General features: G+C 42.2%; 1 protein-coding gene across 3 annotated transcripts in view; it reads right to left on the bottom strand.

Moving 5' to 3' along the window:
- The window catches only part of khdrbs3 (KH domain containing, RNA binding, signal transduction associated 3), a 152098-nt gene that overhangs the window by 19227 nt on the left and 108898 nt on the right, over positions 1-23973 (bottom strand). For all 3 annotated transcript variants that reach the window (XR_006026143.1, XM_042076819.1, XM_042076818.1), the window contains exons 5-7: positions 21926-22065; positions 19875-20061; positions 4485-4567 (exon numbers count right to left, since the gene is read on the bottom strand). Coding sequence is in view for 2 of the 3 variants with exons in the window: in XM_042076819.1 (XP_041932753.1) it covers positions 4485-4567; positions 19875-20061; positions 21926-22065 (410 nt within the window). In the remaining variant the exon portion in view is untranslated. The remainder of the gene's footprint in view (positions 1-4484; positions 4568-19874; positions 20062-21925; positions 22066-23973) is intronic.

Genomic DNA, 23973 nt, shown 5'->3' with positions numbered 1-23973 from the left:
AGCCTGGCCTGATGTTTGCTAGAGCAGCCTATGATGAAACATCCAGTAATCCACTTCTAGCAGTGCCATGATTGAAGAGAATCTGTTGGGTTTAAAACGCCTTTCCACTGAAAGAGCACAGCACATAACACAGGGTCTAATATACTAACATAAACACAAACAAACAAACACAAACAAAACAGGACAAATAGGCAAGTCCACATTGATCAACAATCTCAACCGCTGAACATCTATGTGCAATAAAACAGCACATATGTATTTACAGTTATTATCCAGACAAAACATAGGTGTATTACTTGAAAATAACCCGACAGACAAACAGTCAACACTTCCTGACAATGAAGAAAGAAAGTGCTTTGTCTAATACAGGATGCCCAAAATGCTTTCCTCCAAAAGCACTTCACACCAACAGCAAAGGTCAAAGTCACCAGGCATACACTTGTTATGAATGTATGAAACCGTAGCAGAGCCGTTATTTAAATCCTTAGGAAAGTCGGCCTTTCTGCTCTCATTAGAAGGTGGGCTGGTCTAGCTGCTGTCGCAGGGAAGGCTAAATGAGTGCGCTTGTTATCCTCTATCCAAGCTCCCTTTGTATGTGTGTGTGTGTGTGTGTGTGTGACCGTGCTTCCTCAGGCACTGTGATGCATTGTTAGCACACAGGTGATCCGTGAATTCACTCTTACACTTGTGCGCATACACACACACACACACACACACACACAGAGCGTGTGGCAGGATAACAAGAGTGGACACACACATACACACACACACACACACACACACACACACACACACACACACACACACACACACACACACACACACACACACACACTAAGACACTATGGTTGGTGGGAAACTGGCTGCAAAGACACAGGGAGAGGCTCCTTAACTGCTGCACCTCACAAAGCCGGACTGTTGAACAGACGATTGATCAGATCCCTCTCAGCCTTTTTCTCTCTCCGTCAATTTCTCTCCTTCTTACCTCCCCTGCTTTCTTTTTCTTTCTGAACAAATCATTGAACATCAGAGCTGGGATCAGTCTTTCATAAAACCATACACTCAAGCCATATGCTGCATTAACGTCAACAACAGTATCTCAGTCTGCTCACACTTTTTATCATACCCCGCCTCTAGACGGAGCCAGCAAAGACAACCATCATGCCCTGCTGAGGGGGAGACTGTGTACTCAAAAGACTTAGAGAAAGGCAGAGAGATGGAGAGAGAGAGAGAGAGAGAAAGGCAGAGAGATGGAGAGAGAGAGAGAAACAGAAAGGCAGAGGTAGAGAAAGGCAGAGAGATGGAGAGAGAGAGAGAGAGAAGCAGTGGTAGGGAGGGTAAGTCAGTAGACAAATAAATAAATATGAAATAAATACACAAATAAACAAATAAATAAATACATGTGAGCAAGCAAGCAAATAAAGCAAATGCAGTGCCTCTGGAGGTAGTGTCTTCCAAAGCCTCAGCCCATTAGCTGGTGCGTCGGCGTCCTCGGGAGCACATCTGAGGATCTCTCTTTGGAGTCGGAGAGAGCCCGTGGGTACAGGCTGTGCTGTGCTGTGCTGTGCTGCGCTGTACCGCGCTGCGTGATGGGCTACAGTACAGTGTGTTTCACTTCAGTCTCTTTCTTTCTCTCTTTCTCTCTCTCTCTCTCTCTCTCTCTTTTTTACTCCCTGTGCCCCTGAGCTGACGTGATTATTCACAAAGCTGCTTTTAAAACAAATAGCGGGGGCTTCAACCCGGGGCCTGTCTCCATGTGCTACATGGACAACCACCCCCCACCAACCCCCCCCACACACACACACACACCCCACCCTCAAACAGACACACACACCTAACTTCATCTCCTCTACGACTCCACCCGTGTATAATACACACACACACACACACACACACACACACACACACACACACACACACAGAGACAAACAGACGCGCACACACCTCAAGACCATGCATATCTATCTGACAGACAAGCTCTTCAAGCACTTTACTTGCACTGCTACTGCTCTCACCTCTGACAGGTTGCCAGGCTTGTGAGAGAGAACAGGTCAGAGAGAGAGAGAGAAAGAGAGAGAAAGAAAGAGAAAGAAGGAGAGAGTGAGAGAGAGAGAGTGAGAGAGATACTGGAGAGTGAGATGGAGGCAGGGGTGAGAAAGGAAAGGACACTTTCTGTGCGCTGCTGGACAACTGACATCAAGAAAAGCCTTTCCTTCTGTTGTACGTCCACATGCACACACACACACACACATCCACATCACACCCCTCCCCCAACACACACACACACACACACACACACACACACACACACACAGAAGCAGACGAAACATGGAGAAACCCTTGATAAACCAGAATGCCACTCTTCTTTCTCATTCCGCCTGCTATTATTTATTTACAGAGGACTCTAATGCATTTTTGACACCTTAAGTGCAGCAACGATCCTGCCTCTTTCTCCAATTCAGCCACAGAGGTCAAAGAGAGGGGTGGGGATGTTGGAGGAAGATGGGTGTGTGTGTGTGTGTGTGTGTGTGTGTGTGGGGGGGGGGGGGGGTATGGCTTGATGAGAGAGAATGGAAAGGAATGGTGACAAAGAAGAGACAAGATTGATAAAAAACAGCATGGCACCAGCAAACAAGCCAACAGGCGAAAACAGAGCCTTTGACCAGCAGTGTCACGACAAGGCTGATAGCTCTCTGAATGTAAGAAAAATCAATACTCCACATTTAGCATCACAAGAACTCCTCCACAAACACAGAGAGAAGAGAGAGAAGGTGGGAGGGGGGTAGGAGAGAGAGGGAGCGACACAGAGAGGGAGAGAGAAGGAGTGAGACAGAGAGGGGGAAGATGGAGGGAGAGAGAGAAAGAGACAAAGAAAACCACCACACTGCAACAAATATAAGAATAGATAAAAGACAAAAACTGTGCCCGACCCGTGAAAAATACATCTGCATACACAGTATATGTGACATTATAAATATTAATTTGTTTATAGAGAAAGAGTCTCACAGCTAAATAAAAAGCGATGGTCAATGACCCTGGGAAAAAAAAGGATATGAGAAAAATGCCTGACTTGAAAAGTCTCTGGTGGGAATTATGAGCAAGTTCTGAAAATTGAAAATAAGAAAGTGCACAATAGATTTGCCACGTCTGTAGCGCTCTGAACTGAAAAGCTTTCTGTTCCAAATGTATTCATGTCACTGCCACGCTGTGCACCGTTCAGATCACTGTACAGGATATGATGCGCTCATGTGGCGCACACACATCCAACAATAAAAGTCCCCAGCCAAGCTCTTCCATTAGCCACACTCTTTCCCTCCATCTGAATGCTTTCACAATGATTATGCACACTTTCATTTGCATGCAATAACACTGCATGGCATATTTCTGGTCAAAGCCTGCCACTGGCGTCCAGCCTTAACTCTGTGCCTTTGCATTGTTGTGTGACTGTTAATACTGCCCTTATTTATTAAGGATAGTATGTGGCATTGGGAACATTTAAGAAATTCAGGGGGATATTAAACATCAAGTAGCAAGTCTATGTGCTTGTTCAAAATACCATTATGTAAAGCGCTATAAAACTTTAGAAAGGTTCTGCAGGTATGTAAGAACACATATATTATGTATGGATACACGCACCCTCTTAGGCAGCACCTAAAGCTCAACACAGTATGGATCTGAATATCATCAAACAGGATGGATCTTCACCTCCAAGATTGGGAAAAAATATAGTAAGATTGTCAGACTGAATTGGCTATTCAAGTAACCGGATGATGAAGAATATATTTCAGAGGTTCCGGAGATCCTGGATTGGTCGATGGAAGGCTCCTCCAATGAAATATTATACAGTAAGTATTGACCTTATTGCCTCTTAACATCAACAGCAAATATTTGGACGAGGAGTTATTTTCTCTCTCAAAATTACCTACACACACACACGACTGTCAACAAGAAGGTGACACATTCATGAAAATGCAACTTCCTCCTGAAATTACTGCCGTTATATTTTTCTGCTTGCAAATATTGTGGGCTACACTGCATGTTAAAACAATCTGTATAAACAATAAATCTCTTTTCCACAGGCCATATGATCTGTTTTATATTTTATTCATAATGATTCCCAATGGCCTATAAATAGAATAATTAAGTGCAGTTTGACATCAAAACATTGCCATTAAGAAAGCCAAATATTTCACATATTCACAGAAGAATAGAGGAGAAAAGAGAACATGTTTATGTTCTTCCTTTTGCCATATTCATCCTGCATCTGTCAGTAGATGAGTGAAAGCCTGGCATGCATTACCCATAATGTGCCAATAATAGTGGAATATATTTGGAAGTTGAAGTTCTCGTGTAAGAGCTCAGGAGCTGAAAACACAGGGATCACTTGGCCCAGCTTCCTCTCATGTGTGTGAGAGGGTGCCCGACATAAATACCTCTCACAGTCTTAGGTCATCTTAGCTCAGCAAACACACACACAGACTTACTTTTGACCTTGATTGCTGTAGTTGTTGTCATAGGTGTCGTATCCTTGTTCGTCATAAGCTGTTCCATACCCATCGTCATACTCCTACGAACAGTCAAAAAGAACAGCGTGTCAGGTTGAGGATAAACAGATGATCGTATTGTATGCATCCATTCAAAGACATTCACTTTGATAATGTATGGATTCATTCAAAGGTATTCACTCTTCCAAAGGAATGTGAGAATTACTACTGTATGTTGACATTCAACCAGTTATAATGAACAAGTGTCTGTGCTCATGTGAAATTCTGCCATAAGTGGAACTGCATAATAGGCTCTACGAGTCTCTGGTGATTTGACATTGCATTATGTATCTCGCCGGCTTTGTGCTGCCACTCAGAGTTAGTCGTAGTGAAGTGGACTTGCAGTCCCTCGCCAAGAGCCGCCCAATCAATCAAGGTCAAGTGCTTGCCACTAATGGCAATTTCCTCAGAATATTCCGGCAACTCAACACGGCCCTCTGGATCGCACACATGGAGAAAGGTTAATATAGTTGCCTGAACCTCATCATATATTAACAGCCCATTCCGAGGGAAAAAGGGAGCGCAGCCTTGAAGTAGATTACAGGAGACTGTAGTGGAAGGACACTGAGCTGCAATATGAAAAGAGAGCTGAGGGGAAAGCTTTACTGAAACAGCAACGGCTCCCTCCGAAGCAGCCACACTCTCCTGTGAAGTCGTTTACATTCTTGAGAATCATCTTATGGAGTGAGCCATTTCACACTGTTGAGTTCTGTTTATTTATTCACAGTCAGTATTGCTGAATGCTTTATGATATGCACTACACTGCTCTGGTCATGAGTTTTGAATAATAATAATAATAATAATAATAATAATAAGTTGAATGATATTTAATAATTGTTCACTGCTGGACAAAAAGACTGACAACATAACTATGGTACAAACAAACACTCTTCTCTTTCTCCCCTGTTACCTTCTCTTTGGCTTTCCTCTCCTCTCCTCTTCTCTTCTCTCCATTCTCTTCTCTGCTCTATTCTCTCTATCCTTTGCTCTATGCAACCCTAATCTACCCCTGACTAAGTCAGACATCAAAGAGCGCTCGCTGCTGCACTGTATCCTAATTTTGCGTAAATGGGACTTGTGTTCCACATGAAACATCCTCAGCGCTAATGCCCACTGCCCTCCATCTGCACACATGCCAGATAGCTGGCTTTGAGACTTAGCGACGGGCGGAAAAAATAAATAAAAATGAGAGTCCAAAAATAAACGAATGAAGCAAAGGGCTTCATGTCCACACACAGTCCCATTATTAGGAGGAGGCTTAATGTGCGATCAGTGGAAAATAACATCATTTGAAATTTTGGGTCTTTAATCTTAATCCTTCTGGGGTTGTCAGGCGTGTTCGGACAAACAAACAAATAAGGGAGAAAATGTAAACGAGGAACCCCAATTTTTGGCTTTGGTGAATAGAAACTCTAAAAGTTGTTCTTGTTTATAGAAGAGAAGTTCAAAGATAATCATCGTCAGCGGCAGTAGCATCAAGATTAACATTAAAAAATCATCAAAAGAGAAACAGTGTTCACTTTTAAATTCACATGAAAAAGATTTGCTTGATTTACTAAGGATTCTGTGCAACACTGGGTCAGAGAAAAATATTTGCACTAAGCCGCCATCACTTATACCAGGGATACAAGTGGCACTTCAAAACCTCAACCACATATTATATTGTGAAACTGATGCATGCATACACACATACACAGACACAGACACAGACACAGACACATACACACACACAGACACACACACACACACATACATACATACACACACACATTTAAGATGTATTGGATTTTGGGAACAGTGTTCTAAAAATAAGTAAGGTCAACAACAATTCTCGAGGGTTTCTTCTTTTTTAGCCCCTAGCGAGACTGTGTGACTGTGTTTGAATTTTCCACTGAAATTCCTAATTTCAGAGCTTCAGTCGAATTCAATCTCAGCGATACCACCGTGTGATTTAGAATTACAATCATACCTTCAGAGAGCCAAAGGGTTAATTTATATTTAAGACTACTATTTTTTGTTCGCCCCTTGCTTAAAAATGGAAAGTTAATTTCTACTGCAAACAGATTTTTAAAAAGCCTTTAAGTTCATTCTGTTGTAAAACTATGGCTGTTAACATATAAATAAAAAATGGGAATCAAATGATAAAAAGTAAAACTGTGTTACCTAGGTTGATCATGTATGCATAGCCAGGCACACTCAAATACATCAGTCTATCTGTGCATGAAAAGCAAGTGAGGAAATATATTCAGGTGATGGTGGTGGTGGTGTGTGTGTGTGTGTGTGTGTGTGTGTGTGTGTGCGTGCATGTGTGTGGTGGGAGGGGGGTGTAGTGAATAAAACTCCTGCTTCCTGATACCTTGAAGTATGGCAACTAATTTCCAAGATGTCTGTGAAGAGTGTTTTTTGATTAGCTAGATGCCAGTTGTGACATCAAGCATTGGGAATAAGATATGTACCATGGTTGAGAGAGTCACTTTCTTAAAGCTATAGCCGCACACTACTGCCAGAGCAATAATCATATAAAACAATAAACACTGTAATCCATGATAAAAGTACAATTAAAATATTTGAAAGTTTAAAATACTTACTTTAAAATACTTATAAAATACTTTTTATTTAGCTCACGATTACAGGGGATGTACATCTATGCTAATTAGCATAGAAGCCAAATTAGCTGTTGAAGTGAAAATGGAAAGACTTAAAATGGGATATTGCATTTTGTGAAAGTGCCTGTCAAAAAAAAGCCTTTCCACATTATAGCCAAGGAAGCCTACTTCAATACTACAGTAGTTCCTGGAGGTTCAGTTCACATTACAGTATGATATACTGAAATGATCATTTCAGCATCACCCATCACCTTTACAGTAAAGTAAAGTGACTGGTATTTAGAAGACACTTTTATCCAACACACACAGAAACAGCAGATTGTGGACTCAAACCCAGGCTGGTGGAGGTGCTACTGCTCCATTGCTCTCAGCAACTCAAGTGTATGTGGAACTTTTTATAGTGGAACTTCTGTGAGAGGTGAAAGCCGGGAAATATACAGTACACTAATGTCCTGGGAAGATGCGTGTTCTGTCTTATCAATGAGGTTGAGTTGAATTACAATGATTTCTTAACCAATCTGACTCCAATTTTATAATAAAGTTTAGCCACAGATAAACTGTTGGCTATGAAGTATTAAATCAACAATTAGTAATATGTACTTCCAAAGAATTAGCTCTCTATCAAAGGCTTATCTGTTAATCATTTAGGATCCAACACCTTAGCAGTTACTTCTCAGTTCAGTGACCGTTAATAGATTAATTTTAACTTACTTGTTTAGTGACTCTGGCAGTTTGTCTAGTTAGGCCTAGCTTTCCCACTCAAAGGCTCAGAGGCTTGGTGGAAATTTACTGGAAAAGCTCAGGGACTGCTCAAGTTTAATGAGCCCTCAAAATATATGCGGTTTAACTAAAAATTCATACATTCACTGCCTAGTAGGGGTGTGAATTCTCTCATGTCTCTCAAGACGATACAATTCACATCTAGATACATGGGCACGATTCGATACAAGAAAAGATACATGTTCATAAAAAACGATTCAATACGATTCGATGCGATGCGATTCGATGCAATTCGATGCAGTTCAAGAATGAAAAGCATTCTGAAAGATTTATCATTTGCTCAAGGTGCACATTAATTTTATGTTATCAATTATCATGGTCATGGTTGTCAATTAGGCAAAAAAATTGACTATCTTTATCAATTGAATATGATTATCTAAACTGAGGTTTGTATCATATACATATTGAAATGAAAAAAATAATAGTCTACATTTCAGTCAAACACAGCAGCCAAATACAACATAAAAATAGATATATATAGACATAGATTGTATAGAGTTATATCTGATTGTTTTCAAGGAGCTGTAGCCTATTGTTAAGGTAAGACAATACCGAAATAAAATAAAACAGAGCTTAAGACACTGTTGGCATTTTCTCATAGCCTACAAGAATAAAATAGGCCTACATATCAATGAACTCTCTGGGCTTATTTTGTTCCAACGGTAGACCTAATATGCAGAAACCAGAAACTCAGTGCCACAACTCTGAGTGAATATGAACAAAATAATAATAATTTGTGCATCATTTTAGCAGCAAGGGCCAAATTATTCTTTAACATTAAGGAAATCCCTTCATCAAACGTAAGGCTACTCAAACTATCGTTTTCGCGCTGGATTTTGAAAAACAAAAGAGGAAAAACAGCCGAGTGCAAGTTGTCACGTGCTTAAGTTGCAGTAGATGTATGGGTAATGAGGTCCTTTGACAACTTTGGGCAATGAATGTAGCCAAAAATGAACTGCATTACCCACAATTCCGTGCCACGTATAGTTTCAAAGCCGGAAGTGGGATGAACGCGCTGCTTGCAACGTAAATGAGAGTCTGAGCGAGGAGAAAAGGTTGTGAACCGATTCGTAACAAGTAAATCGATAAATAACGACCGGTTCATTTTAGTTTTATTCCGATACGGGGCTTCATGTATCGATGTAGCTGTATCTTACACGTTAAAAATGGATACCGATATGTATCGGTTAATCTTTACACCCCTACTGCCTAGGTATCTGATTGAACAGATTCCTTACCAGAAACATAATCTCAGGAAAGTAATGTTACAGATTACCAGTTAACATAACAATGTAATGCCAGGGATAATCATACACTACAATCAATCAGTGTTCAAGACACAATCAACAATAAAGTATCAAAGACAATCCAACAATCAATCTAAAATAGACCTAATAGTTAAACTATAACATACATTAGATTCAACTACACACACGTGGGAGTTCTGATAAGCAGATGATTCCAAGACTAAAGTTATCACCACCCTTAAGTTTCCAGCCAGAACAGAAGCTTCAAAACAGAAATGAACATATAGACGATTTTCACATATGGAGACCACCGACCTACAGAGCGTCCTTATCAGGATAAGGTAATGGGAGTGTGTTCATCAGAACACAGACCATTTTTCCCAGACTACAGAAAAAACATATATACACTTATTTTACAATGCTACAACGGACACCCTTACTTCTCGCACTGAGACATTAAAAATGATATCAAACAGATTAAGGAGGAGATCCTGGTTGGAGAGAAGGGAGACTAGGAGGGTTACCTAGCAGGGTGCCGGGAACCGAGGCCCGGGGCCCAAATGCCAGCTTAGACAATAGCAATAGCAAACAAATACACACACAGAGGTAAATTCCTGTCTCAGGAATGCAAAAAAGGCTGGCCTTACAGAGGTCTGCTCACGCCAATGAAAGGGGCACAGCTATGACAGACATGGTGACAAGTGTGACCAGATCAGTTTCACATTGTGTGTTGGAGGGAGGTGAGAATGTGAGGGAGGCAAACGGAGGGAAAAAGGCAGGAAGAAAGGGAGACATAATTCCATGGTCCAGCTCTCGTCCTCTGATGAGAACCTGCTGTGCTGACCACCCATTAGCGCTAAGAGGTCACAATCAAGATTCTTGTCCTTGGTGGTTCCTGGTTGGTGGAATGAGTTGCCTATGTGCTCTGTATTCTTGTGGTAGCTTTGGGACTTTCAACAAGTGTTTAAAAACTCATCTGTCAACCTCAACCTTACACTAAATTAATGAATTCCTGATGATTGATTGATGATCATCTCGATGAATGATTTATGGTTTGTATGTTTATAGTTTTGTTCATATTAAAAATTCTATTTTTCATTGTTGAGATTTGATATTTTAATTGATATTGTTGTTAAGTTTACTATTGTTGGCTTTTCCAACTTTATTTTAAACTATTATTTTTTAACTAATGTTGCTTTGGAAAAAAGCATCTATACCATAACCATAACCATAAACATAACATAAGTGGCATAACATAGAGACATAAAGAATGGCAGAAAACAAGAGAAGTAAGGCCAGATGGAGAATGAATAGAAAGACTAGCTCAGAAAGACAGGAGAAAGAAAGAAAAAAAGAAAGACAGAAACAAAGAAAGAAACATAGAAAGATGCCAACGATTCACCTAGCCAACCATCATCCCAGCCGCCTTTCAGCCGGATCCTCGTTGTCCCCCTTCTCCTCTGTCATCTGGCATTCAGAGCGGGAGGCCTGGGCAAAGTGGCACATTAAGGCTTTAACAAAGCCCTGTAATGGCCACTCACTCATCAGCCAGGCCCACAGCGAGAGAAGGAGAGCCAGCGAGGGAGAGGTGGGGCACAGAGCGTCTGCTACACACAAGCCGCTGTGCTTCTCTTTGTCTCCATGCTTTGCTCATCTCCATCGTCTGTGCTAGCTGGCTGGTACAACTACAGCCCAATATTTGAAAATAGAAATGGCTGCGCATTGACTACAGTATGCAATTGGGTGCAAGTAACTTACATGGTTATAGTTATTACACAACTGAGGGTAAAAATACTGTTCATCAAGGTGTTTTATATGCATGCACATTCTAGCCATGCAGCAGGCATCAAGCCTATATGTTAGCAATAGTGTGAATCACTGCTCATTGGTATTCATCATATATGACTCTTTATTACATAGTTATTACATATGTAATTACAATGTAACAAAAATACTACAATTTGTGGACCAAACTATAGATGTTGCATGTACCACTGAGTAAGACTATTTCATGAAATCTAAACCTCATTTAGCATATCGTTGCTCTACCCGTGCGCTCAATCAGATAATTTTAACCAATGACTCTACAGTCATTGATTTCAACCATTAAATCTACCCTCCAGGGTGTGCCACTGAGCACAGATCTCTATGACTGCCTCAAAACACCACAGACAAGCCCCACCATCCAAACCCAGAACCATGTCCCCCTCTCTGGGTCTGTACTCGAACACCAATGGAGAGGCAGGCAGGCCCTTCTCTATGACACAGAGACTGAACTGCTATGGGAATCTGGAGTGGGAGGCAGCGCTTAGTGGGAGCGAAGCGGGCAGGCCTCACTTGAGGTTAGATGAGGATTTGGAGCGTTTGCACAGTAGCATGTTTACATATAGACTAAGAGCATGGCGTACGGGCGGCTTAGACTGCTGAGCATCTCTCCCCAGCGTGGATTAGCCAGCGCAGCAAGGACGAGCCGGGAAAGTTTGCTGGAGAGAGATAAACCGAGAGCATCCAAAACGAGAGAAAGAAATAGCAAGAGGGAGAGGCTGGAAGAGAGAGAAAGAGAAAGAGAGAGAAAGAGGGAGGGAGTGATGGAGAGAGGGGACACAGCTGATACAGGGAGCGAATGAACAAAGTAAATGATAATGCGGAGAGAATGAGGAAGATAAAGCAAAAAGCGACAGAGCTGCAACTGAGAGAATGGCTGGAATCTGTGAATGAGTGAGAGAGAAAGGGGGGGGGGGGGGGGTTGAAAACAGGCAACAAAAGCAAGGGAAGAAAAAAGAATATGCACACATGCAAGTGAGTAAAGAAACAAAATGAGAGAGAGGGAGGATAGAGCGAGAGAGAGAGAGAGAGAGAGAGAGAGAGCGAAAGAGAGAGAGAGGGAGGGAAGAGTGAGGTAAAGAATAGAAACAAAAAGAGACTGAGAAAGAGAAAGAGAGGTGTGTGTGTGTGTGTGTGTGTGTGTGTACGTTGAGCTGACAGCTCCTAAGTGAATGTTTTCATTAGTATGCGGGGTTACGTCTGAGAGGCATGTTGTAGAGAGATAAGAGATGCCCTGTGAGGCCACAGCACACATACAGAGGGGCAGCTACTGGCACTCAGAATCAGCACACACACACACACACACACGCACACACATGCATGCGCATACACATACACACACACACACACACTTACGCATGCATACACATACACGCAGACACACACACCCCTGAAACACACATATATGCACACACATGTACACATGTACAAACACAACCACTCTCACACTCACTCACAAACATGAATACACACACATACTCGCTCTCTCTCTCTCTCTCTCTCTCTCTCACTCACACACTCACACACACACACACACACACACACACACACACACACACACACTGCCGTGCAAAGGCAAAAGGCAGCAACTTTATCTTTTGTTGAAAATGAGTTATGAGTATTGTCATTTTTTGGATATTCAAGACCTCCTTTATCATGTGGAGAATTATCTTGAGTCAATTTGGTTGTTTTTTGAAAAAATTTATTTTAAGAGAGAGAAGAGAAACCAAGGCAGAACACATTAACTCCCGAGTTACGGTTTTGTCCTTTTGTTTGAGGGCGCTGAAGTTGAGTTAAGGTCGGTTAAGGTAGTCTGACTTACATGCACACAAACATGCATGCAACATGCAAATACATACACATGCACACATATAAGTATAGTATAAGTAAATATACTCTTTTGATCCCGTGAGGGAAATTTGTGCAGTGAGCTGCCTGCATCAACAGCGGCGCTCGGGGAGCAGTGAGGGGTTAGGTGCCTTGATCAAGGGCACTTCAGCCGTGCCTACTGGTCGGGGTTCGAACCGGCAACCCTCCAGTTACAGGTCCGAAGTGCTAACCAGTAGGCCACGGCTGCCCACAATGCACATATTATATATACATGCACATGAATTTATTATACACATATTTGCACATGTACGCACACAAACACACACGTGTCGTACATATGTGTTCATATGCATCACACACACACACACACACACACACACACACACACACACACATTAACACATGTCCATGCAAATACATAAACATGCACACACACATTAACACATGCACTCACCAATACACTCAACTATAGACGCACATAAGGAAACAAACATTCCTCCATATAATGTATAAGCACATACACACACACACACACACACACACACACACACCACACACACACACCACACCACACACACACACACACACACACACACACACACACACACACACACAATACAGTGACTACTGATAGGAGGACATCCAAAAGAGAGAGAGTGAGTGAGAGTTTATAAGCCCTCCTTATGGTGTCAGCATGCTGCCACTCTCCTACACAAGGGATAATTGGTTTCTAAACCCTGCGTCTGATCCCTCACACTATTGTTCAAACAGCAGAGAAAAGATAAAGCCTGAGACCATTTTCTTCAGGACTGCTGTGAAATGTAACATGTAATATACCCTATTCATTCAAGACCCAGGATAATAAAATAAAGTGCACTATAGTGAGTACAGTCGGCAGTCAACATCGGACTTAGTGCACCTGGCTCATGGCCTCATCAGCTGATTTACATGTAATCCAATATTGTTATAATCAATACCATTTCTGAGTGCAGACATGATCATGTTCGGCTCATTAGGGAACAACAATGTCAGGCCCAGTTAGAAGTAATGTAAGGGTTAAGCAGAGGAAGATGTGTGTTCATAAGAAACATAACAAACACAAATAAGAGTCCTGGTAACAGTGCTCAAGGGGTTAATGGCATCAACTCTCTCACTCATGGCAAGTGTGCACACTATTAGAGCACATGAGTGACTAAGAGCATTGTTATACAATATATTTCTCTCTAACATCCAGATGCCTAAAAATAATTAAGTGCTTTTGTTACAGCTACTGTATGTCTTATCTCAAAAGATTTCACAGACCTTGCGAAATATCCACACACACACACACACACACACACACATGCAGAAGATAACAAAACACACACATGAAGAGAAAGGGAGAAACTCGTGACTGTATCCTCAGTGGGTGTAAGCTAATTAGCATTCATTAAAACACACAGTCTATTGTCTCCTGCCTCAATCAATTATTAGCCAAGTATTCGATTATCATTACATTACAAATCCTGATGCAAAAGAGATAATTCATTCTAGAAGCATCTACGAATGTGAAAGGCCCATGAATACAGTACCTTGCATTACATTCACATTATATAATATTTATCCATTCTTCCTATACCCAAAGAGATTTTTCAATACCAATTACCATACACTTAAAACATAAACAAAATGGCAAGGCCACAAAACAGCAGGCCAATACAAATACATGCCTCCATTTAAACATGTTCAACATCTGCCTACCCTACAACATAAACAGTTTTATTGCTACAGTTATATAGACCTTCCTCAGACATACCTGCGCTTGCAGTTATTAATGAATGACTCATTCCCTTAATCTGCTGGTTGAGTACATATTGAGTAGGTTGATTAGGCTAGGGACTGCTATACTGTCTGCAGCAGAACACTCTTGTTTGTTGCTTTTGATTTAAAATAGCACCAAAGCTCTCACCTAGGTCTGGGTGTTGGCTAATTACAGCAGAGGAGCTGTCAGACAGGCAGACGGGAGGATATAAATAGCACTTTTGTAGTCTGTGATCTCAGGCAGATGAGCAGGACTAAGAAGCTATTAGGACAAAATGAAATATTAAAAATGGAATATTTGCAAGAAGCTTAACAGAGAGACCAAGACTGGGAAAATGGGCAGGGATGTGTCAGTGGTGATGTATGGCAGAGTAAGGGGTTTTAATTGGACGTTGGTGTGTGTGTGTGTGTGTGTGTATGTGGACATAGATGTGTGTGTAGGACTATATTATTGTGTGTGTGTTTTTATTCGGGTGTGTCTGTGTGTGTCTGTGTGTGTCTGTGTGTGTCTGTGTGTGTCTCTGTGTGTCTCTGTGTGCACATTAGGGATGCAATGAAACACGGTACATTATCGAATCGAATGATACGCCCTCTGCGGTTCAATACGCAGACATGAACCACGATAATTCAGTACATCTGTCATTTATAATTTCCAAAAGTTGCTCATTGTGCAGCAAACTGCACGCATGTTATATATTCACAGAACACCTCCAGAGAACCAGTGAATCTGTATACAAAAGAGTTTGAGAGGAAAAAAAAACTCAACTGCTCCAACGTGAATGGAAAGCTTAGCGACAGGTGAGACAAAGAAAAAAATTTTGAATAGTCACGCCATCTTTCATATCCGCTGTGAGGGAATATTTAGGATTCTGGTATACATTGAAGATTGTAAAGATGCGAAGAACACACACAGCCCACAATTACTTTGCTAACCCAGTCAACTGGTGTGGACACTTCTAACCAAAGATTCTAGAACAGAGCTCTGTTCTAGAATCTTTGCTTCTAACATGATGTTGCATAATGCTGTCACCCAGCTGTATTCCTTACTACGAGTACAGCAGTGACAGTCTGCTTCTTAGAGAAAGCAGGCCAGTCTTTCACTGTTGCTTCTTAGAGAAAGCAGGCCAGTCTTTCACTGTTGCTTCTTAGATGCTGTTCCTACAAAGGCACACGGCTCTCAAATTTAGCAAAAATGAAACTACACGTCAGATCTGCTTTTAAGTTTAATGGGTTCCTCCAGCAAATTCTGTCCACCAAGTTTCATGAATAGCCTCGTCGTCTTCTCTGAAAAATTAACAAAACCACTCCAAAAACATAAAAGCACCAAAAAACAAGCCTAGTCTCCAAGGTAGGCTTACAATAAATGTGAGAGAGGTAATAGTCACGTTTGCGACGGTAGACTATTTGGTGGTTTCTATATGACACGTGATGGAAAAAAGTTATAATGTCATAGTCAGTTGTAATCAATAATGTCAGTTATACTGTAATGTCCCCTTCCGCACACATTTAGGCAGCAAAGTAACTTTTTAATTCTATGAAACTTGAGCTCTCGCTGAAGCAAATCAAATGTATCCTATTGTAGTACAAATAGTAGAAAGAAATCTGGGCCCAGTTCCCCGAAAGCATCTTAAGCCTAAGAGCGTCGTAAAGTCCCTCTTACAAACGTCTTAAGATTTGCCGACTGTTTCCCGAAACCATCGTAGCTTAAGAGCGTCGTGAAAACACTCGTAGATCTACGAGTGCTCTAGAGTTCCTGTTACCGGCTAAGAGCGTCTTAACAGTACTTCTCACTGAGGTCACCAACAGATCATACAGAGGAATTACAACTTAGAATAGGCTACATAATCCAACTTACGTTCCCATTCTTTATTGTGTTTACCTGTGATGAATCAAATTTTAGCGTGCCAATTAGTGTATGAAAATAATGTACATGTATGAAATAATGTGATGAAAAGCGGACAAAAATGCAATCAAGTTATGAAACGAGACGTTGCCAGAATAGTTTGCCATTATCTTTGCAAAGTTAGGGCTATATTTTATTAGGCCTATAAGGGTACAAGCAGAGAAAGGAACATGTGGTTTAGTCTGTAGGCCTATTGCATCAAAATCTAAGCCTACACATTTCCTCACTTTCTTACTCGACTTCTTTCTTATCTTCAAACGTGTTCTTAAGTTACACAGCGAAAAAGTATTGCATGGTGCAACAATCTAATCTTAAATAATTACAATTATTTATGTCTGTGTGTGGTTTAAAACCTACTTGGGATGCTTACATGCAGATGTCAAAGTGTTTCTATTTTCGTATTGATGCAAATTAATGTGTAGATCCGAAGTTTAAACGGTAGGCCTATAGCTGTGACGTGCAGTCACCTGACATCACCTTCAAATCAGATGATATTTCAGAACTATTAACGCGGACAGCTCCCCTTAAGAGCATCTTAAGAGCAGTGCACGCGCGTTCACGCTACGAGCATGTTCGGGAAACAGTCGGAAAAACCAAACGAACGATCGTAAGACGAATCGTAGAAAACCCTCTTAAGAGCGTGTCTCCGTCGTTATCGGGAAACTGGGCCCTGGCCTAGTCAGTCACACTGCCATTTTGTCTATAGGCAAAATATATAGGATTAGGGTTAGTTAATTGTTTCAATCAGTGAATGTTTTATGTTAAATACTGTGGCCCAAAAACCGTGATACATCCAACTTACGTACAACTGTGGGCAGATGTGGTCATCCCTAGTGCACAAGTGGTCATGTGCTTATATGTCTGTCTGTGTGTGTGTGTCTGTGTGTGTGGTCATGTGTGTGCACACACACATACACACATACACACACACACACACACACACACACATACACAGATGTTAGCTTTTGTGTTTGTGCCGCTCTTTTTAGGCTTCAGGTGAGGTTATTATTCCACCGGCTTTTGGAGAGCAGTCTGGACATGGGGAACTGATAAGCTTTTTTTCTCTCTTAAGACTGCACTCAATCAAGAAAAGCACACACAGATAAGACCCCACTGAGTCACCAAGGCACACCGCCACTCTGACCTCCCCCAAACAGACTGCAAACACCGGGGCCGCTCTCGCCCTCCCTACCCCCCCCCCCCCCCCCTTCCTCTCATCCGCGCTGCCATTTACTCGGAGGACAGAGCTGAACGAGTGCAATGGGGCTAAACCCACATCCCACAGACAGAAAATGGGACAGAGGGAACGCAAGTGGCTGATAATGTGGCCCCACACTAGATTTCTGTTTTTTTTTCTAGCAGGAAAGAGGAATAGAGAGAGATGAAGGAGAGATAGAGAATGTGATGTGAAGAAAACAGACAGATGGAAAGAGGTAGAGAGAGAGAGAGAGAGAGAGAGAGAGAGAGAGAGAGAGAGAGAGAGAGAGAGAGAGAGAGAGATGGGGAGAATGGGAAAGCAGAAAGGTTAAACTCATTTCTAAAGCTTGAGACAGAGAGCCGGGCGACTCCCGTGCCAGATACTGTGACAGCTGTTGGTATGTGGAACAGGAACTACAACACCTCATTCCTCCAGCTGCTTGTTGACCACAGGAGTCAGAGGAATTTCTCTCACACTCCTGATGGACCATGGCTTCCAACTTCCAAACACCTGGTCAGGTGAGGGTGCTGCCCCGCCCCCTTTTACATCCGTTGCACTGCTTCTCCAGGAGTGGTGAACATGCAACTGCAGTCAGCTCCACCAAGATGGCCTTTGACCCTCCCTCATCAAACCCTAAATACTGGGGATGCAGCTGAATCCGAATACATATTCGGAAAAGCATGAGTAATGGGACATGGACGGACACCAAATCTACCCGAATATACGCTTATTTTTTGGAAAAAAGTCCATTGTACAGTGCATTAACCACTGTTTCCTCAAAACACCTCACAAGAGGTCACCAGACAAAATGCCGGTTTGCAGCATCTGACTGATTTTAGTCGCATCACAATGTTAATATGGCCATTCCTACCAGGCTATCACTCACAGGAGTGCAAAGCTCCTCCTTCTTCAGATGTAATTTATTCAAGCCCATTCCCCAATAGCTTTTAACCTTTAAAACATTAAAGCCAGTCCGAATATAAAAAAGTGACGTTTTACCTTGCATTCCAGTACATGTAGTAGATACTGTATGCTTCTGATATAACATGCTGTCAGTATCAGTAAAATCAGTTCAATTTCAATAACTGTATTAAATATTTGTAGGAATATCTAGTTTAATGTCTGTGCCTTGTCAGGGAATGCATGAACACAGCCTCTTGTAGCATTAAATGCATCTTTGGCAGCTGCTCCTGGCATGTGTATGAACTGCCAACACAGCTTACACTTCAGTAATATCATATCATATCAATATCATATCATATCAAATCAGTGACCCACTGAGTGTGGAATAAAGGATGCATAATTCTATGTCCATAATAATGAATTGTAGTAGTGAGTAATTGCAAAAAAGATGATTATTAATCATATCCATGCATTAAGAAGGATGTTCTTTCAGTTTGTTATGTATTTCATTCAACATGTAATGTACTGTAACATTTTTCCTTTTTTTGTTTTGTTTTTTAATTCCATTGTGAAACACTGTTTTCATTTCTAAACTATTTTGTTTCCCAGTTTTTGATTAAAAAGCATCGTACTCCTAGTTAATTCCAGGTGCTCAGGGAACACAAGGCGCAGCTGGCACACAAAGCACAAGGTGCAGAGTGCGCTTAAGCGGCACACAAAATGCTCACTGCCAATACAACACAACAGAAAAAAGCCTGTCCTGTCTGATCACACCCTAAGTTTGTTTACCCATGCTGTGTGCATGTCTGTGTATGTACGTAATCAAATGAAGAACCCTAAAGGGTGCTAAACAGGGAGCAGTTTGCCGCTTGTAAAATACAAGGTGCACTAAGTTTGAAAAAAAAAAACACAATGTGAATGACGTCAGGTGCTTTTCTCCTTGGAGTTGAACTGTTTTTCAATTCGAGGCACTCAGGGTGCCTATGTAAAAAAAAAACATGAGGCACAGCAGGCACACAAAAGCTCGCCCAGTGTGCTAAAGCAGCAGGCAAAACATTTACTGGCGAATACAAAACAACAGATAAAGAGGCACCTTTCACTGCAGCAACAGCGTCCAGTCTGATCGCACCCTAAGTTTGTTTACCCCTGCTGCATGCATGTGTTTGTATGTGCCTTTTATGCATCAGTGAATGTGTTCAAATGTGCGCACATCATTGTGAGCTGTGCCTTGCTACTTACATACTCCCCGTACGAGTCCTGCACGATGGGCGGCGGGGGTCTGTAGCCGGCGGGCGGGGGTGCTCCTCGTGCCCGCGGTGCGGGCCCCCCTCTCGCTCTGCTGGATGGCACTCGGCTCGGATGGGCGCCTCTGGGCGCAACGCCACGGGGCACTGCAGCCTGTGGTGGGGGCACTCCTCCCCGACTCCTGGAAGCAAAGCACACACACACACACACACGCATGAACAGACACACACAGACACACACAGACACACACAAAAAAACACACAAAGAAACACACACACAAAGACACATAAAGACACACACTCACACACACACACACACACACACACACACACACACACACACACACACACACACACACACACAAAGAAACACACACATAAAGACACATAAAGACACACAAAGACACACACTCACACACAGTCACACACAGTTACACACACACACACACACACACACACACACACACACACACACACACACACACACACACAAAGACACACACACACAAAGACACACAAAGACAAAGACACACACACACATACACACACACACAGACACACATGGACACAGAGACGCACACACACACACACACGCACACAAAGTCAAATCCCAACAGGAAAGCCGCTGGCTCCCATTGCCTCAAGCGTTCAGGCGACAGCAGCTTAGCTACACTTTTTTATCTGGGTCATGGAGTTGAATGTAGAGGTGATGCAACTGTTTGCAGCATCCTGTACTACACCACTACCACCACCAATCTGACTCCACGCCAGCTTTGTCTCTGGCTCTGGGTCAGTTTTAAGGCAACACTGGAGCTAAAATCGTGTCTTGGTTGCACAGCATGTACAAAGACACACACACACACACACACACACACACACATGCACACGCACACGCACACACACACACACACAGGCTCTTGAAATAGAGACCTTGCCATGCCCTCTTTATTATCAACACACATGACTTGCAGATGTGAAACTTTGGGCAGCAAAGCGGTGACATAATTCTGAGTGCAAATATATACTGATGGCTTACATGTACCCAAGGGTGGGGGTGTGGGGGGTGGATTGTGTGTGGTGGTGATGTTGGTGGGGGGGAGGTGCTTCCTTATCGCGCACAAATTAGCCACGGTAAATGCTAATTATGGTCTCATTCAAAAACAGATCCAATTAAATTCCATCTCACAGCCATATAAGCATGCCTGACTGTGACCCTGTTTATCGTCCCCGATCTGCATGAGATGGCGTGTTTGCTTTCATGCGCACAAAGAGTAAACAGCACCACTTTTAGCAGTTTCTCCTTTCACAAGGAGACAGTCCATCACTTAGACACAAACAAACATGGAGACATGGAGCGGGGCGCTCTCAGATCCCAGCAAGCACTCACACAACACACACACACACGCGCACGCACACACACAAACAGTCACACAAACACACACGCGCACACACACACACACACACACACACACACACACACACACACACACATACATAGATACACATACACTGATGTACACAACAAGATTATGTATAAACATTATGCGTACACACGCGTACACACACACACACGCATTAAAAAGCACAAGCAAGATGAAGAATGCATGAAAACACACAAATAAAGCATAATGAGCACACCAATGTCACCCTGTGCAATCGCTTTTTAATTGCTGAGGGCCTGCTGTTATTTTTCACTCGTGTATTTTTTTTGACAAGCACAACAATATAGGGATTAAACATGAAAGCAGTCTATGATAAAAAGAAATAAAATCCTCTTATATACAGTCCGGCCCTTTGAGAGGTATGAGAGACATTGCGATTAATGGTACAATGTGCATACATGAAATAGAAGCCTGTGATAATTGTAGCTGAATTTGTCGAACACAAAGATTAAAAGTGCTCAGATATAAAGTACAAATAAACACACTCATACAAACACACAAACACCATATAAAGCGCCATGAGACATGTGTAATGTTTTGGCGCTCTATAAGTGAAATTAAATTGAAATTGAAACACGCACACACACACACACACACACAGTACCTGGGAGGTCCAGGAGCAGGTGTCCCTCGTGCTCGTGCTGACGGTTTACCTCTCACCGCGGGCACCTTGGCATCCTCTGAAGCACCATTGAGGTACGTGAGCTCCTGCAGCTGGGCCTGTCTGATCTCATCATTGTAATCCTGTATGACACACACACACACACACACACACACAGGTTTAGAAAAGCAAATACAAGTTGCAAATACACACAGATATAGAGAGACATGATGGACACACACCAAACACACACACACAACAAACCCAAATATGTGTGCTCACACACATGCACACACACAGGCATACACACACCTTCTAAAATTCCTACGCAAAAAAAAACACACACACACAAACCCTTTCAATTACAGCACATTAAGCTGCTTTCTTTTTCTGGCGGGTTACAGCCCAGGGAATATCGGTAACACTTTACTTGACGGGTGAGTTCATAACACATTCATAGCAGCAGTCATAAACTGCACATAAAGCATTCATGACTGTTTCATAAGACATCACTCAACATTCATACCAAACCTTTCATGAATGTGGAAGACAGAACGACGACAAAAATAAAAGTCCAACAATCGCAAAGCAGCATTGCCGTTTTTCTCTCCAGCCTTTGTAAATATTTCATGAATATCTTATGAAGTCTACATCAAATGTCACTTTACAAGTTGTGAAGTATTCGTAATCACTGAGTTTAACACTGGGAGGTAGACTAGCCTACATTCAGCTGTTTGTTTATTTGTTTATCATTTGTGTAACCTGGAACAGTTGGACATTCCCAGTAGCAAAAGATGAGAAATAATCTGCAAAGGTTACATCATAAAACAAATAGATTTTTATGAAACAAAAATTATTTGCTTGACCATGTTCTGTCTTTTTGGCACTGGAGTAGCCCATTGACTCAGATGTGACGTGATCAAGTAAGAGGTTTGGGACAAAAACGGCAATGCTGCTTTGCGATTGTTAGACTTTTATTTTGACAAGTTGTCGTCGTTCTGTCTTCCACATTCATGAAAGGTTTGGTATGAATGTTGAGTCATATCTCATGAAACAGTCATGAATGCTTTATGTGCAGTTTATGACAGCTGCTATGAATGTGTTATGAACTCACCCGTCAAGTAAAGTGTTACCGGAATATCTAATTAATGTAGTGTGCAGTAAGGGGCCTGGCCTAGAGCCCCCACAGACAGAGGAAAGGAGGAAGAGAGAGAGAGAGAGAGGGAGAGAGAGAAAGGTCCTTCCCATCAGATAAGGCCAGGAGCCCCAGCTGCCTTTATCTCCACACACACACACACACACACACACACACACACACACACACACACACACACAGACACTCTCCCCTAAATGGAGCCGCTGCAATTAGGATGGAAATCTGCCAGCGAGGATGGGGCAGAGAAGGGGCTGATGGTCGTGTGACTCGGGCGTATCCATACACATATTTACAGAAGGAGGCACGGGCTGTGATTAATGACTGCAAATTAATCACTGGAGGAAGAGGAGGAGGAGGAGGAGGAGGAGGTAGAGAGGGAGAGGTGGTGGAGTGGCATGATTATAGATAGGCTGAAGAGTAAATAAACAGATCCCTTTCTCTCCCTCTTCCTCTGTTGATATTTTTTTTCTTTCTCCCTCGCCCAAGCTGTACCTGTTTCTTGCACATGTGCTAACATTTTTTCACTACATCTCTCTATCCCTCTTCTTCTATCTCTCTTTCTTGCTTTCTCACTCACTTCCACTACTGTACCATTCTCTCCCCCTGCCACTCTCTCTCTGTCTCTCTGTCTCATCCTCTTTCTATCTGTATCTCTCTCTTTCTGTATCTCTCAATCTCTCTCTCTCTTTCCGTATCTCTCTCTCTCTATCTATCTGTATCTCTCTCTCTACATATATATAACTGTATCTCTCTCTCTCTGTATCTGTCATCCTTGCTGCTCTGGGTCTTGGAGCTGCTTACTCATGCTGTGAATCCCAGGCTGTTTTCAAACAGTGCATACAAGTATGTGGAGGGATGAAGGGATGAAGAGACACAGAAGAGGAAGGAGAGAACA

This window comes from Alosa sapidissima, chromosome 21, assembly GCF_018492685.1.
Source record: "Alosa sapidissima isolate fAloSap1 chromosome 21, fAloSap1.pri, whole genome shotgun sequence".
Taxonomy (NCBI): domain Eukaryota; kingdom Metazoa; phylum Chordata; class Actinopteri; order Clupeiformes; family Clupeidae; genus Alosa; species Alosa sapidissima.
Note: the sequence above shows the minus strand (reverse complement) of the source record. Positions and strands in the feature narration are given on the sequence as shown.